Below are 12714 nucleotides of genomic sequence, written 5' to 3' on the forward strand. Positions count from 1 at the left end.
AATGTATATTTGCATCTCATTACAGGGGAGTTGCCTAAATTAATCAAGAATGTTTACAAGTACAGATGAGACGATTTTCTCATGGACGAAATACATATTGAAGAGATATTTGTAGCATCTCCTTTAATAAAAATAACATAGCAGGGCAAAATCAAAATTTGGCTTTGTAAGATACTAACAAGCTCTTATAACTTTGAGGGTTTTTCTCGAAAAATGAAGTTTGTTATAACTAATTCTTTCTTTTAACTATTGTTGATGCTGAAATCCTGACTCGAATCTCGGACGAACTGCACCCATAAGGAAATTCGTCCGGATGTATCAAGCAAAAAAACCTAAGCCAAATTCAGCCCTAAAGCTAGAGTCTTTCTAGAACAATATCCCTAAAGATACATATATAATCGCAACCAATGATTTGAAGCACTATCAAAGCTCAAATTGAGAATGTTGGAACCTAGAGTTTTCCACCTAGCTATCTTTTTAACTTTCGTCACTCTATCCAAAACGATCTACCACCAATTAGGGTACATGTCTTCAATTTAGTAGCCTTTGAATTTATTTCTCCGAGAGACCAGAGGCGAAGATCAATGCATCACCAAACTGATGTAACATGCACATGGTGAGTCGACAAAGGTTGCAAACAACTTTGTTAACAAAATGTCTCCCAAGTCAATGTTTGATTGTTTGCCCACTATGAAATTTTTTTCGCATGGAATATTTAGTTTACTAGGGCCATGTTTGGCAACATGAATATTTTATCATGGAATATTAGCTTGTCAAGTGTTGAGAGACAGGAGGGGAGACCGGCATAGGGAGAGAATTGAGAAGGCATGAGTGAGGAGAGTTTCTGTTTCTTATTTTTCAGCTTTCTCAGCCTTTCCTCAGTCACGCCCTCTCAACTCCCAGACTTCCCCACCCACCATGCCCCACTCCCAACACTTGATAAACTAATATTTCATGGAAAAAACATGTCTCACTCCCACCACTTGATAAACTGATATTTCATGGAAAAAAAACTCTCATGACTGTAAAACATGGTTCAAGTGGTGAGAGAGGGGAAAGGACAGTGGGAGTTTTTTTATCCTGTTTTCACTTGTCAGCCACTTTTCACCCTCTCAAGCCTCTGCCTCTCGCAGCTAGGCAAACCAATATTCCATGGAAAAAAATTCATGGCAGCCAAACCAGGCCTAAAAGTGCTCCCTGTATTGAGGATTGGCAACAGTTTTAATTAAATATTGCTTTGTGGTCATTCATCATCATCGTCCCTTGGATCTTGGCCATCCACATTGCACATCATAACCACTGATTTTGTCTATACTTTACACTTTCTATTAAACTTCTCCAATTGGCGGTTGATAGCTTGTTGAGAATTGTAACAGCCAACGAGAAAAGCATATCATAGTGTAAATATCAAAATCAAGGGCCTGCGGATATGACATCCCAGTAATTTCATTTTTGAATGGCAAAGAAAATGGCATTCAACGAAGAAAAAAGCAAGTACATCACGACCCAATAATCATATATGAAAAGAGATGATATCATGAAGCAGCAACAAGGAATAATGCCCTGAAGGATCAAAACAATTGGACACGGTTCGTTTAATTGAGTTTGGACTCACAATCGGTTGTTATAATCTTACATGAACAGGGCCTATCAGTTTCGGACTCACAATTGGCTCTCAAAATCCAAAACAAACAGGGCCTTACCTTTTGGAGTGGCTAGGGACAGTTGCATTCTCACTTATAGATCCAGCAGGAAGTGCATTGTATCATGGTGAAGTACAATAAGTAGAGATATATCAACAGGGTAAGAGACTAAGAGGTTCCCTGTTACGGCCCTCTTAATTTGGTCAATGGCAATTGCAAACTTTATTCAAAGCATCAAAAACATTTTGTAGAGATACCTCCTCCACAAGCACAACCTTGTCCCTCGATTTTGAGCCGGAACGTATCGATACCTGCCTTCTTTTCACTCCTATAACCTGCACGTCGAATAAAGATCGATGAATTTCTGTAGACCGAATGAGGCAAATAAGAAACAGAAAGATCAAATTACGAATAAAATAATAAAGGTTTGCAATATATAACACCAACAGGGGCAAAATTATCATCTCCATAATTTAAATGGTTGGAGTTTTATGAGAGCTATCTCATGCCTTACACTACCTTTTCTCTTTTTGAATTCCCACTCTTCCTGTCAAGTTAAAAAGGAACCATTCTACCAAAAGCAACTCTTCAAAGTTAAAATGCTGCCCTTCATCAGGAAGCAACTGTTTATATGGGTTTTGGGAAGCCGATGTCTCTCGTCATTACCAAGTTTCATTACCATAACATGCAACTTCCCCAATATCACCTGTTCTTACCAAGGATAACAGTGCCATTATCCTCGTCTTGGATAGATGGTCCAACGACTAGATTTATCTCTACCTGGACTAGATGCATTTAAGTATATTTAGGTTATTGAACATGAAATCCAAAATGAACAGGGCCTTCAATTTCTTGATATTCAACTAATCCAGATTGTTGAAGATGCTTTGGTGGAAGATAGTAAATATAACTACACATGTGAAATCGAAACAAGGTTTTTAACAATGGTTTGCGGGAACACCCTACCTTTGCACCGTTATTCTATACTAGGACCCTAGGGAGGCAGTGGACTGTCACATCTAGACTTAGTTCTGGATGACACTTTCACCCAGCTAGTGCATGCATGCTAATCCTGGTATCCTAAGTGGGTGTACATACAATAATGATGAAGACTGTTTTGATAACAGTTTCAAACTATGGGTGTGCGCTGCTTCCCTGTGTTTCATACAATATAAGATAATGAGCGAAGGCACATCATTTCAGAAGCTGTAGAGAATAGTATGTGCCTCTCTACAGGTGGGATAGGCATGTGATTCATTACAGAGTGGCCATGTGGAAGGAGGTTGTTTGTTTCCTTTGATGTTCAGTCATTTGACATGTTCTATAAATCTGTAAAAAGATGAAGGTTTGGTGAGTTTCCAGCAGACAAGAAAGTTTTCGTAATACCGTACGTTATTCTTGTGGAGAGAGCACTTACTGTGTGCTTAATTGATGTTTGGACTGGGACTGGTTAGGATCTGTTTAGTGAAGTATATCTTTCCACCTCCATAAGGCTCTTCTTTCCATTTCTCTGTTCATTTTAAGCTCTCAAGCAACTGAAAGTATTCTCATCTTACCTCAAGTAGAGTGTGGACCCCGGATGTTCATGGTGCTTTTTCTGTTCAATCTTTTTTTCTACAGGTTAAAGTCAGAGATCAGATAAGGATCCTGCAATGCAAGAGTTTGGAAATCCATTGTTGCACCAAGAGTAGTAGCCTTTTCTCGGACAGTGATGAAGATGATTAACATAAATGAATGCCTCAAAAGGAGAAAGTTTCAGAACATGAGCCGGCCCATGCTTCGCAAGGAGAACGGGGAGACACTAGATGATTTATTGATCCAGTGCCCCTTCTCGTTATAGACTTCGGCAGCATATTATTAAAGGGTTTGGACTATCATGGGTGTTTCAAGGATCTATAAGGAAGGTATTGTCGCATTGGGTTGGCGAACCGTTCCATGAAATGCAGCCTTTGTGGAATTTCCGTACTGTTTGCTATAATTTGGCATATATGGAAGGAGAAAATAACAAAATTATGAGAGAGAGAGAGAGAGAGAGAGAGAGAGAGAGAGAGAGGAGCTGGAGTAGTATATCACTACACATCAAAATTGATATGATCTCGTAGGGAAGAAACAAGATGTCTACAAGTAGTAGTGTGGGAAAGGGGACAAATATAAATTATAAGGGATCTCTGTACTTGGGTTTCAGTCATAAGACACAACTGGACCAATAAATCTTCATCTCTGTAGTATAGGATTATAGGGTGCAGCCGATCGAGTGTCAGGTCTGGGTGTGGACGTGAAATTCTAGATATGGCTGCAGTTGCTTCTGCTCATGGTCATGAGTAAGGATGCAGGTGCTGTTGGTAGGAGTTTAAACCACAAAGTTCCACTGTTCTGTGAGCCGTGAGTTCATTAATCTTAAGAAACTACAGGGATTCTGGGGCGGTATCTTTCTGATGAATTAGTGGGCTGTGGATTGTTTTACTTTAGAACAATGCAGATATGGCTGAATACGGAGAGTATGTAGGTACTCCAAAAAAGTATTATATCTTGCTCTGTGTTTTTTTTTTTTTAGGTAACAAAATTTTTATTCAATCAGTAAAGCAGCGAATACAGGGGACAAGATGTCCCCGGAGGGGACAATCAGTAAATCTTGCTCTATGTTTGTTGTCAAATAAAGAACCATAACTGAAATGGTGGTTAGCAGTTTAGGCCACGGTAAGGCAAATGTTGTTCCTACATTTGCCATAGTACAATAAATTTGTGTTGCATTTTTCATTACTGTGACCAAAGTAACTGTTGGCCTTTCGCTTTAGTCATCATTTTTTTCATCTATTTTCTTTTTAATGTCTGGAATGCTACCACCAAGAACTTTATCCTGAGTTCCTGACCATAGTTGGCAGTGTGGGAAGCAAAAGCGGAATCGAAAGCTCTCGGGAAGGTGGGAAGCAGAAGGGTCAGGGAAAGATGAAGGGAAGCAACGGGGAAAAGTGAAATAGTACAAAATGGGATTCAGTTGTAATTGCTGGTAGAACATAAGCAAGTCCAGAAGCAGGGAGAGTAGCAACTTGGGGAGAAGATTCCTGCAACTAATAGAACCACAACCAATGCTGGCATCCCCCCAATCTCGTACAAACATGTCAAAAATCAAAGCATATGACTTCCATGCAAACAAACAATGGATGAACAATGTTCATCGTCCCTTCCACTTTAAAATAGTCATATGTCGAGAATCAAATATGCCTATGCTTTCGGCATTACGCGGTAGAATACTCGGTTGATGCGGCTGAGTGTTCGGTTGATGCAGTCATAACTCGGGAGAGTCAAAGGAGCATTGATTGACTTTCTAGTTTGTAGGACAAAGAGTCGACGAGGGAGTCCACAATGACATGAGAGAGTTTTGAAACTATGGATTAAAGGATAAAATTACCTAATAGGTAGCATTGATACAGTCCCATTTCCAACAACCCACTAACAATGAATTTCATCCTTCAAGTTTCTCCTAACCCAAGATACCCAACCACCTTATCTCCAAACCTATCAAAACACTCCACAACTTCAGCTCCTCTGATGCAGGATGGATAAGGGAAGACACCATATATTGTACCTCTGATACCAATTGATGCAAGACAGCCCCAACTGATGTATTCTCTCTATGTTTTTATGTAGATCTTGGTCAGATATGCTAAAGGAATAAGTAGGGGCAATGGGACAGGTTCCGGTAGGCTGAAATATGAAAAGTTGAACTGTTACGACTGTTTGTGACAGGAAATAGTTCTGGACAGATCTGTAATGCTGGAAATAACTGAGATTAAAAATGGGTAGTCATCCCGGTAAGGGCCTAGCAGTCCAAGAAGTAAAATGCCAGTGCACAGTTTAATTATAGGCTTAAGGAGAGTGCAAGGTGCTCTCTCTATATGTCCTTTTATTTTGCATTTTTCCGTGCCATTATAAATACAGTTGGGTTCCGTAGATCCCATTGGGCGTCCTTGCTGCCGGTTTTCCACAAGGGTACCCTTCAGTTTATCATTCCATGTGTGTGTGTGTGTGTGTGTGTGTGTGTGCACGCGCGCGTATACTGAAGGGTTTGATGGGTTGAAGCCCACTATTTTACACCCATGCATAGGTTTGATAATGGGCCCACCCCATCAAAATAAGAGGTAAAATCGTGGGTCCCACCTGATGCGTGGGCTTGAGTAGAGTAGGTAAGACCGAGATGAAAACATGGTGTAAAATGCTGGGTCACACCACATGCATGGGTTTGCTTGCAGATAGTGGGTCCCACCCCATCAAAACATGGTATAACATGGTGGGCCCTACCATATCATTATATCAAAACATGACATGTAAAATGGTGAGCCCACCCATGCTATGCATGAGTAAATCGTGGGGGGCTGCATAATTGACTTGAGAGAGAGAGAGAGAGAGAGAGAGAGAGAGAGAGAGAGAGAGAGAGAGAGCTAGCAATTTTGCTATTTCCCACTCACGTACACCACCTCTCTCTCTCTCTCTCTCTCTCTCTCTCTCTCTCTCTCTCTCTCTCTCTCTCTCTCCAGTAACCGTAACATAAAATAATAGCTATGAAAAAAGAATAAAATGAATGAAGCGTCAAAACCAAATTTAAGTAGAACACCAAATTAGTACATGGGGAAAATCGAAAATCAAGGGATGAATATTAGCATCAAAACAATATATATATACATATATATATATATATATATATATATATATATATATGAGAAAACTGTTGGTGCGCTTAAGCTCACCATTTTTTTGGTGCGCTTAAGTTGTTATAACGCTTCCCATTCGTTTAAATGTTTGGGTCCCGCTTAAGCGCACCAATGGGAGGCGTTATAACAACTTAAGCGCACCAAAAAAATGGTGCGCTTAAGCTCACCAACAGTTCTCTCTCTCTCTCTCTCTCTCTCTCTCTCTCTCTCTCTCTCTCTCTATATATATATATATATATATATATATATATATATATGTGTGTGTGTGTGTGTGTGTGTGTGTGTGTGCGTGTGTGTGTGGGGGATTTACTAGCGTCCATCGCAGAGGACATTTCGCGGATAGTCTGTTGCATGTTAGAGCAGCCACACACTCACTTTTCAGCAGATTTTGTCTTCAATCACTGTGTGGCTGCTCTCACATGCAACAGACCATCCGCAAAATGCCTTCTACAATGGAGGCTAGCAATATAGGTGGAAGGAAAGAAATGCTAGAGTATTCAGAGGTCTAGGTAAAAGACCCCAATTCCTATTCTGGAATGTAATTGCCCTAACAATTTTGTCAGCAAGGGTTACGCCTTTATTCATGTTTGTATCAGCCCATGACTTGTGGTATGCATGGAAGGAGGTTTGTGATAGTTCAGAGGGAACCCTGACTATTAACCTAGAAGAGGCACCACCAGCTCCTGGACTCCTAAATCTTAACTTTGATGGCTCTAGCATGGCAAATCTTGGGCTGACAGGGATAGGTGTCTTAAAGATGAATATGGTAACACTATATGGGCGTTTTCGGGCCCAATTGGCATTGCTGATTCAAACGAGGCTGAGGTGAGGACGGCGCTGCAGGGATTAAGAATAGGTCCTGATCGCATGGGACAGGTAGTAGTTGAGGGGGATTCCCTCAATGTCATTAAATGGCTTAAGGGAAGTCTCCTGGTTCCTTGGAGGTTTGCCCATTGATTCGATGAAATTCAGGACAGGATCGAAGGGTCAGCAATCACATTCTTTCATCTAAAGAGATCAGCTAACAGGGAAGCCGATATGATGGCTAGGGAAGGTGTTTCAAAAGAGGGTCTAGTTGTTTTTGAATTTTGGCTGCCTTGAGTGGATAGGTGATACCACAATTGAAGCTACCATTCGTTTTTATGGTAGTGTTCAGCTTGATTGTAGACTTGGTTCTTTGTCTTCACCTTCTTGGTCACGGGTATCCCAGCTTTCATTAATAAAAATATTTGCCATTGGAGAGAGAGAGAGAGAGAGAGAGAGAGAGAGACTTCACATGTGACATACCACCCAAGAAATATCAATTTGCTTATTAATGTAACTTAAAAATATATAATTTTTGAAGATTTCTTCAATTGTAATAAACAATTTTTCATGTATAGGACTTATAGTGACAAACATCCCACGGCTAATTTCTGTTAACCATGTAATCCATCTCTATCGATTCTAAGGTATGTGCCCCTCTCCTGCCTATTGAATCTTCATTCATCGCTAGATCGCCGGCATCCGTGTAAATGTAACACCAACACGTCTTAAGCGTATAAAAAAACCTTCTTCTCAAGGAATGCTGGATGATCGTGCTTGTTCTTTCCTTCTCTCTCGGATCTCGAATTCACTGCACTAGCTCTTTCATCCAACCAGGCAACAATGTCGGAGAAGACAAGTTGTATATTTTCAGGCGGTTCACCAGAAGTGAGAGCATGCCACATGCCAGGATATAAGTTGAAGGTCTTATCAGAGCTTGATGCGGAATCATATAACAATCTACTCACCGACGGGTCTGTTACGATATCGTCTCCTCCATGAACAATCATGAAAGGCAACGAGACCTGATCTATTGTCTTTTCTATGTCTAAGCTGACCATGAGAAGCTCATGGCCTGTTCTCAATCGAGGTTTTCCTTTGTAGCAAAGGGGATTCGAACGAACCTCGTCTCTTTTCTCTGGATTCTTTATAGCAATATCTATAATATCCTGAGTTGGGATTATTTTCCATGTTGGAATAATCCTACACAGCTTACTCAAAACATTGATTACAAGTGGGTGGGGCTTCATCTCTTCAGCAATCTTACACATGGGAGCAACCAAAACAGCTCCATCCCAGAATTTTGGCTTCTTCCTGTGTAAGCAAAGAACAACTGCTCCTCCCATAGACTCTCCAAGAAGATATCTTAACTTCATCTTATTCTCCTTCTTCTCACATATGCTTGTAAAATAATCAGAACAATCATTAACAAGGTCATCAAAGCTTGGTATGTAACCTTGCAAGCCAGACGACTTTCCATGGCCCTCATAGTCCACACCATAGACCGCATAACCGGCCTTCGCAAGCCGAGTTCCAGTGCCTTCCATTGATATGCTACATTCCATGGCGTATCCATGGCATAGAAAGATCAATGCTTTTGGGTCTTGATTCGTCGGAAGCCATCGACATGTGAAAAGCATCAATCCTCCGGAATTGAAGATAAATTCCTCTTCATATCTGACATTTGTACTACGTTGGGCCATGGTGAAAGACGTCAAATAAACAAGGAAATTGCTCTGCTTTGAGTGGTAGAAGAAGGTTGCAAGTAGGCCAAAGAAGAGAAGAATACAAGTAGAATTGTTTGTTGTATAACAGCAAAGGAAGAGATATTTATAGGAGAAATTTTGGGATGGAATGGTGGAAAGAGATGGGAAATATGGAGAAAGCGTGTATCTGAATTTGTTGGGTGAGGAGAATGGTTCTTTCTCCCTAAATGAGTTAATGAGAGACCCCCCATGGGCGTCATATAGTACAGTGTAGGAAAGGAAATGTTAAGCGTGTGTGACTTAATTTAGTAAGGAGGGGGCCCTTTACTCTCCAAGAAAGGAAATATTAGTTGCATTTTGTTTAATGAGATTTTTTCCGTTTCTCCAATAAATGAGTCAAAGAGAGACTAATGGAGGACCCATTGTACAGTGTATTTAACATTCCAGGAAACCCCATTTTAGCGTTTCTCAACCTTACTCATTTTACACACGCCAAACTTAAAATCTTATCAAGAATCAATGAAATAAAAGAAAAAGGGCAGTGATAAATCGACTCCCAAATGGATAAATCGACTCCCCATGTGTCTATCTCTCTCCTCTTTCTCTCTCCAAGAAAGACACATGGGGAGTCGATTTATCAATTTAGGGAGTCGATTTATCACTCCCCAAGAAAAACCCTATTAAACTCCGTACAAAAAGAAACGCTAATTCTCAAAAGATGAAAACCCTATACAGAGAGAGAGAGAGAGTGACCGAGCTTATGTAACCGACCCACATGAATCATTGTCCTAATCTTTACGACTCTTAATTTGTTTTATACACCGTACAAAAAGAAACCCTAATTCTCAAAAATGAAAACCCGAGAGAGAGAGAGAGAGAGAGAGAGAGAGAGAGAGAGAGAGGGACTAACCGAGCTTATGTAATCAAGAAGAGCCGCGTTTGCTTCTCCGTCTTTTGCGGGCGCATCTATCTGAACTCCGACAGCCTCCTCGCTCAAATCTGATTATCGCCCAACAATCAATTTATAAAGAGAATGAGATAGAAACGAAAATACAATGGAGGGAGAAGGTAGGGCAAACCTGTAATTGTGGCGATCTTCGAGCCCGGTTTGGCGTGGATAGTTATGGCAACGGTGGAAGGAGAAACGAGACGAATGCACGCCGGGTAGGTAGACGGAACTGAGGCCGCGTCGGACTGAGTATCGGCTTTGGCTTTTCCTCTTTTAATATTCGGAGGAGGAGCCATATTGCCTTTTCTCAGTTTTCTCTTTCACTGTATAGAGAGAAGATATTTGTTTATGAGAAAGAAATTCCATGGAAGATGAATTAGCCAAACGTTGGAAACTAACTTTACAATGATTGGAAATTCTTTTCCCTAATCTAAGAACCCACTGAATAGTGTTTTCGGTGTTTAATGCTCTGTATGGTTGCCGGGTTTTTTTTGTTCCTGGGAGTTATGTGGGAGAAAAAAGTACCCTGGGAGATAGGTGGGAAAAAAAAGTCCTAGAAGTATCCTGGTAAAATAAAAATCCCATGTTTGGTTATGTGGGAGAAAAAATACCCTGGGAGATATGGTGGGAAAAAAAAAACCTTTGTTTGGTTGCTTGAACTGTTTGGTAGAAAAAAATTCTTCTCAAGCTTATTTTTGGTTCCTGAGTTTATTTTTGTTCCTGGGATTATCTTGGGATGGGATGAAAAGGCAATCATTACAAAAGTGTGATTAAAAAATTCACCCCACAAGTAATCATTCCAAGAGTGGGATTAGAGAAAACCTAGTGCTAAAAGGCAACCAAACATGGGATGGGACCAAAATTTAACTTACTCTCCCACATAACTCCCAGGAACAAAAAAAACCCGGCAACCAAACAGAGCATAAAAGGACTTCATCCAATATCAGGTTAGCATGTGAGCACACAGCACTAGACCTACTTCTTTTAGGTGCCCAAGAAAGCTTGATATAGCATAGTATCAGTGGAATGAGTTTCATAAATAGGCACATGATCGTCATTATTGCTTCTTCTTTTTTCCATGTGGCACCTATGTGGCACTAATGTGTACGCTCAAATTCCAACCAAAGTCTACCAAAATTAGAGGTGCAACTCGGGTCAGGTTGGCCTCAACCAGTCCCAACCCGAGGAACTCATTTTTCCAACCTAAACCTGAACAGACCCGATTTCCAACCCGACGAGGTTCAACCCGACCCGAGGAACCCATTTTCCTAACCCGACCCAACCTGACCAGAGTTTTTAACCCTAAAAAAAAATTTAAAAAAAATGTCGGGTTTCACTTAAGTCGGGTTGCCAAACCCTTAACCCGAACTCAACCCAACCCGACCTGACCTTTTTTCGGGTTGAACCCGACCCGAGTTGCACCCCTAACCAAAATGGTAAAATTTTGGTTGAAGAACAGGGGAAAAGGTCTTATATTTCCTATCGCTCTCTTTAATGTCCATATTGGTAATGACACCCCTACTTTTTGCACTACTCTCCCGGAAGACCGTCACCAATCAAACACTACTAAACACTGCAATTTAGCTCAGTACATAGATATGCAAAATTTGTAGGAGACCAAACACTACTATGACTGTAGTGTTTGAAGACTGTCACCAACCAAACACTACTAAAATGACAAAACACTACTCTCCGGTAATGATACCCCTGCCAGAACTCGTGAACGGTTTACTACTGGTATGCAAAGATGTTCGTATATAGATAAAATGATACAAGGAAGACACTTTGAAAACAGGCTTCCATTTGGAAAATAAAAAGGGGACTGAAATGACCGCTAAATGTGTATTTATTGTTTTTACGAGGATTTGAACTCCTTCATTTGTCTTTTAGTGGACGTGGCTCAAATGTTTGGAGCCCCTTTTGTTTCCAATACGGAATCCTGTTTTCCTAACAGTGCTCATGACACAAATAGGTCATAAATTACAAGCATAGATTTAATAATGGAAAAATTGCCAACGAGGGACATCAAAATATGAGAATTGCCAACAGGGGACACAGTTTTGAAAAATTGTTAGAGAGGGACGAAATAGGGTTATCAAGTCTCTAAAAGGGGGTTATCAACCCTCTAAATGGGGTTATCAAACTCTCAAAAGGGGGTTATCAACCCTCTTTAACAAATTTTCAAAAGTGTGTCCACCGTTGGCAGTTTTCATATTTTGATGTCCCCAATTGGCAATTTTTCCTCTAATAATTGAACTAAAGCAGTGAAGAATGAGCCCCTCTCTGACTCTCACCCCACTATCAAGGTGATTCAGAGGATAAATTCTCAAATAAGGGTAGAGAACGAACTTCCAGTATTTGGGTTTTGCTAAAAAGAAGAGAGATGGGAGAAAGCATTGAAGGGATAAACATTAAAATCAGCAACCCTAGAATGAGGGTTGGAGATATGTAAGGGTGAACATTTTTTGAGCTACCCAAAGAGCACCCTTAGTTTGGTTTGAAAATCAAACGGAAACGAATAGAAGACTAGTCCTTTCAAATGCCATAAAGTTACATGTCTACTTTTTCTTGGATAAAATACGGTGTATTGCCATGGGTCCCGAATTGAATCTTTCCCTGTCTGGTGCAGGATTGGGCAATGCCTAATAACAAAAGGTTGGAACAAGATATTATAGAATAATTCGATCTATTACCAAAGGGAAGCTGGTAGAGGTAGTAATCTATTTTTGTTTAGAAGATAAATATTAAGGCTAGTGGATGAATGATGTCTATTGGGCGTTTCAGTCCATGGTACGGGTAGAGAATCGACAATGATGAAACCTCAAGGATCATGGGATGGTTATTGCACAAAGAGATAGATAGACATACAACTAGAGACCTACAAATAGACATAAAAATTAATT

General features: G+C 40.4%; 2 protein-coding genes across 2 annotated transcripts; both read right to left on the reverse strand.

Annotated features, from left to right (window-relative positions):
* Positions 1 to 1495: 1495 nt before the first annotated feature.
* Positions 1496 to 10212, reverse strand: LOC143887323 (uncharacterized). The gene is made up of 3 exons (XM_077391430.1): positions 9942 to 10212; positions 9773 to 9861; positions 1496 to 1978 (listed from the first exon to the last, which is right to left on the reverse strand). Exons 1-3 carry the CDS (start codon positions 10105 to 10107, stop codon positions 1847 to 1849), a joined length of 387 nt encoding a protein of 128 aa, XP_077247545.1. The 5' UTR covers positions 10108 to 10212; the 3' UTR covers positions 1496 to 1846.
* On the reverse strand, positions 7637 to 9364 carry LOC143887322 (caffeoylshikimate esterase-like). The gene has a single exon (XM_077391428.1). It carries the CDS (start codon positions 8857 to 8859, stop codon positions 7885 to 7887), a length of 975 nt encoding a protein of 324 aa, XP_077247543.1. The 5' UTR covers positions 8860 to 9364; the 3' UTR covers positions 7637 to 7884.
* Positions 10213 to 12714: the final 2502 nt, after the last annotated feature.

The sequence above is a fragment of the Tasmannia lanceolata genome, unplaced genomic scaffold, assembly GCF_043159265.1.
Source record: "Tasmannia lanceolata isolate RefF3 unplaced genomic scaffold, GAP_Taslan_0.1 ptg000012l, whole genome shotgun sequence".
In the NCBI taxonomy this organism is placed as follows: Eukaryota; Viridiplantae; Streptophyta; class Magnoliopsida; order Canellales; family Winteraceae; genus Tasmannia; species Tasmannia lanceolata.

What these genes read in the sequence shown, in the direction of transcription:
- LOC143887322 (XM_077391428.1), bottom strand. Translation starts at nt 8,859, where the DNA reads ATGGCCCAACGTAGTACAAATGTCAGATATGAAGAGGAATTTATCTTC.
- LOC143887323 (XM_077391430.1), bottom strand. Translation starts at nt 10,107, where the DNA reads ATGGCTCCTCCTCCGAATATTAAAAGAGGAAAAGCCAAAGCCGATACT. An exon ending in GAAGATCGCCACAATTACAG is followed by an intron (nt 9,862 to 9,941) that starts GTTTGCCCTACC and finishes GGCGATAATCAG; the next exon opens with ATTTGAGCGAGGAGGCTGTC. An exon ending in TTCTTGATTACATAAGCTCG is followed by an intron (nt 1,979 to 9,772) that starts GTTAGTCCCTCT and finishes TTCGACGTGCAG; the next exon opens with GTTATAGGAGTGAAAAGAAG.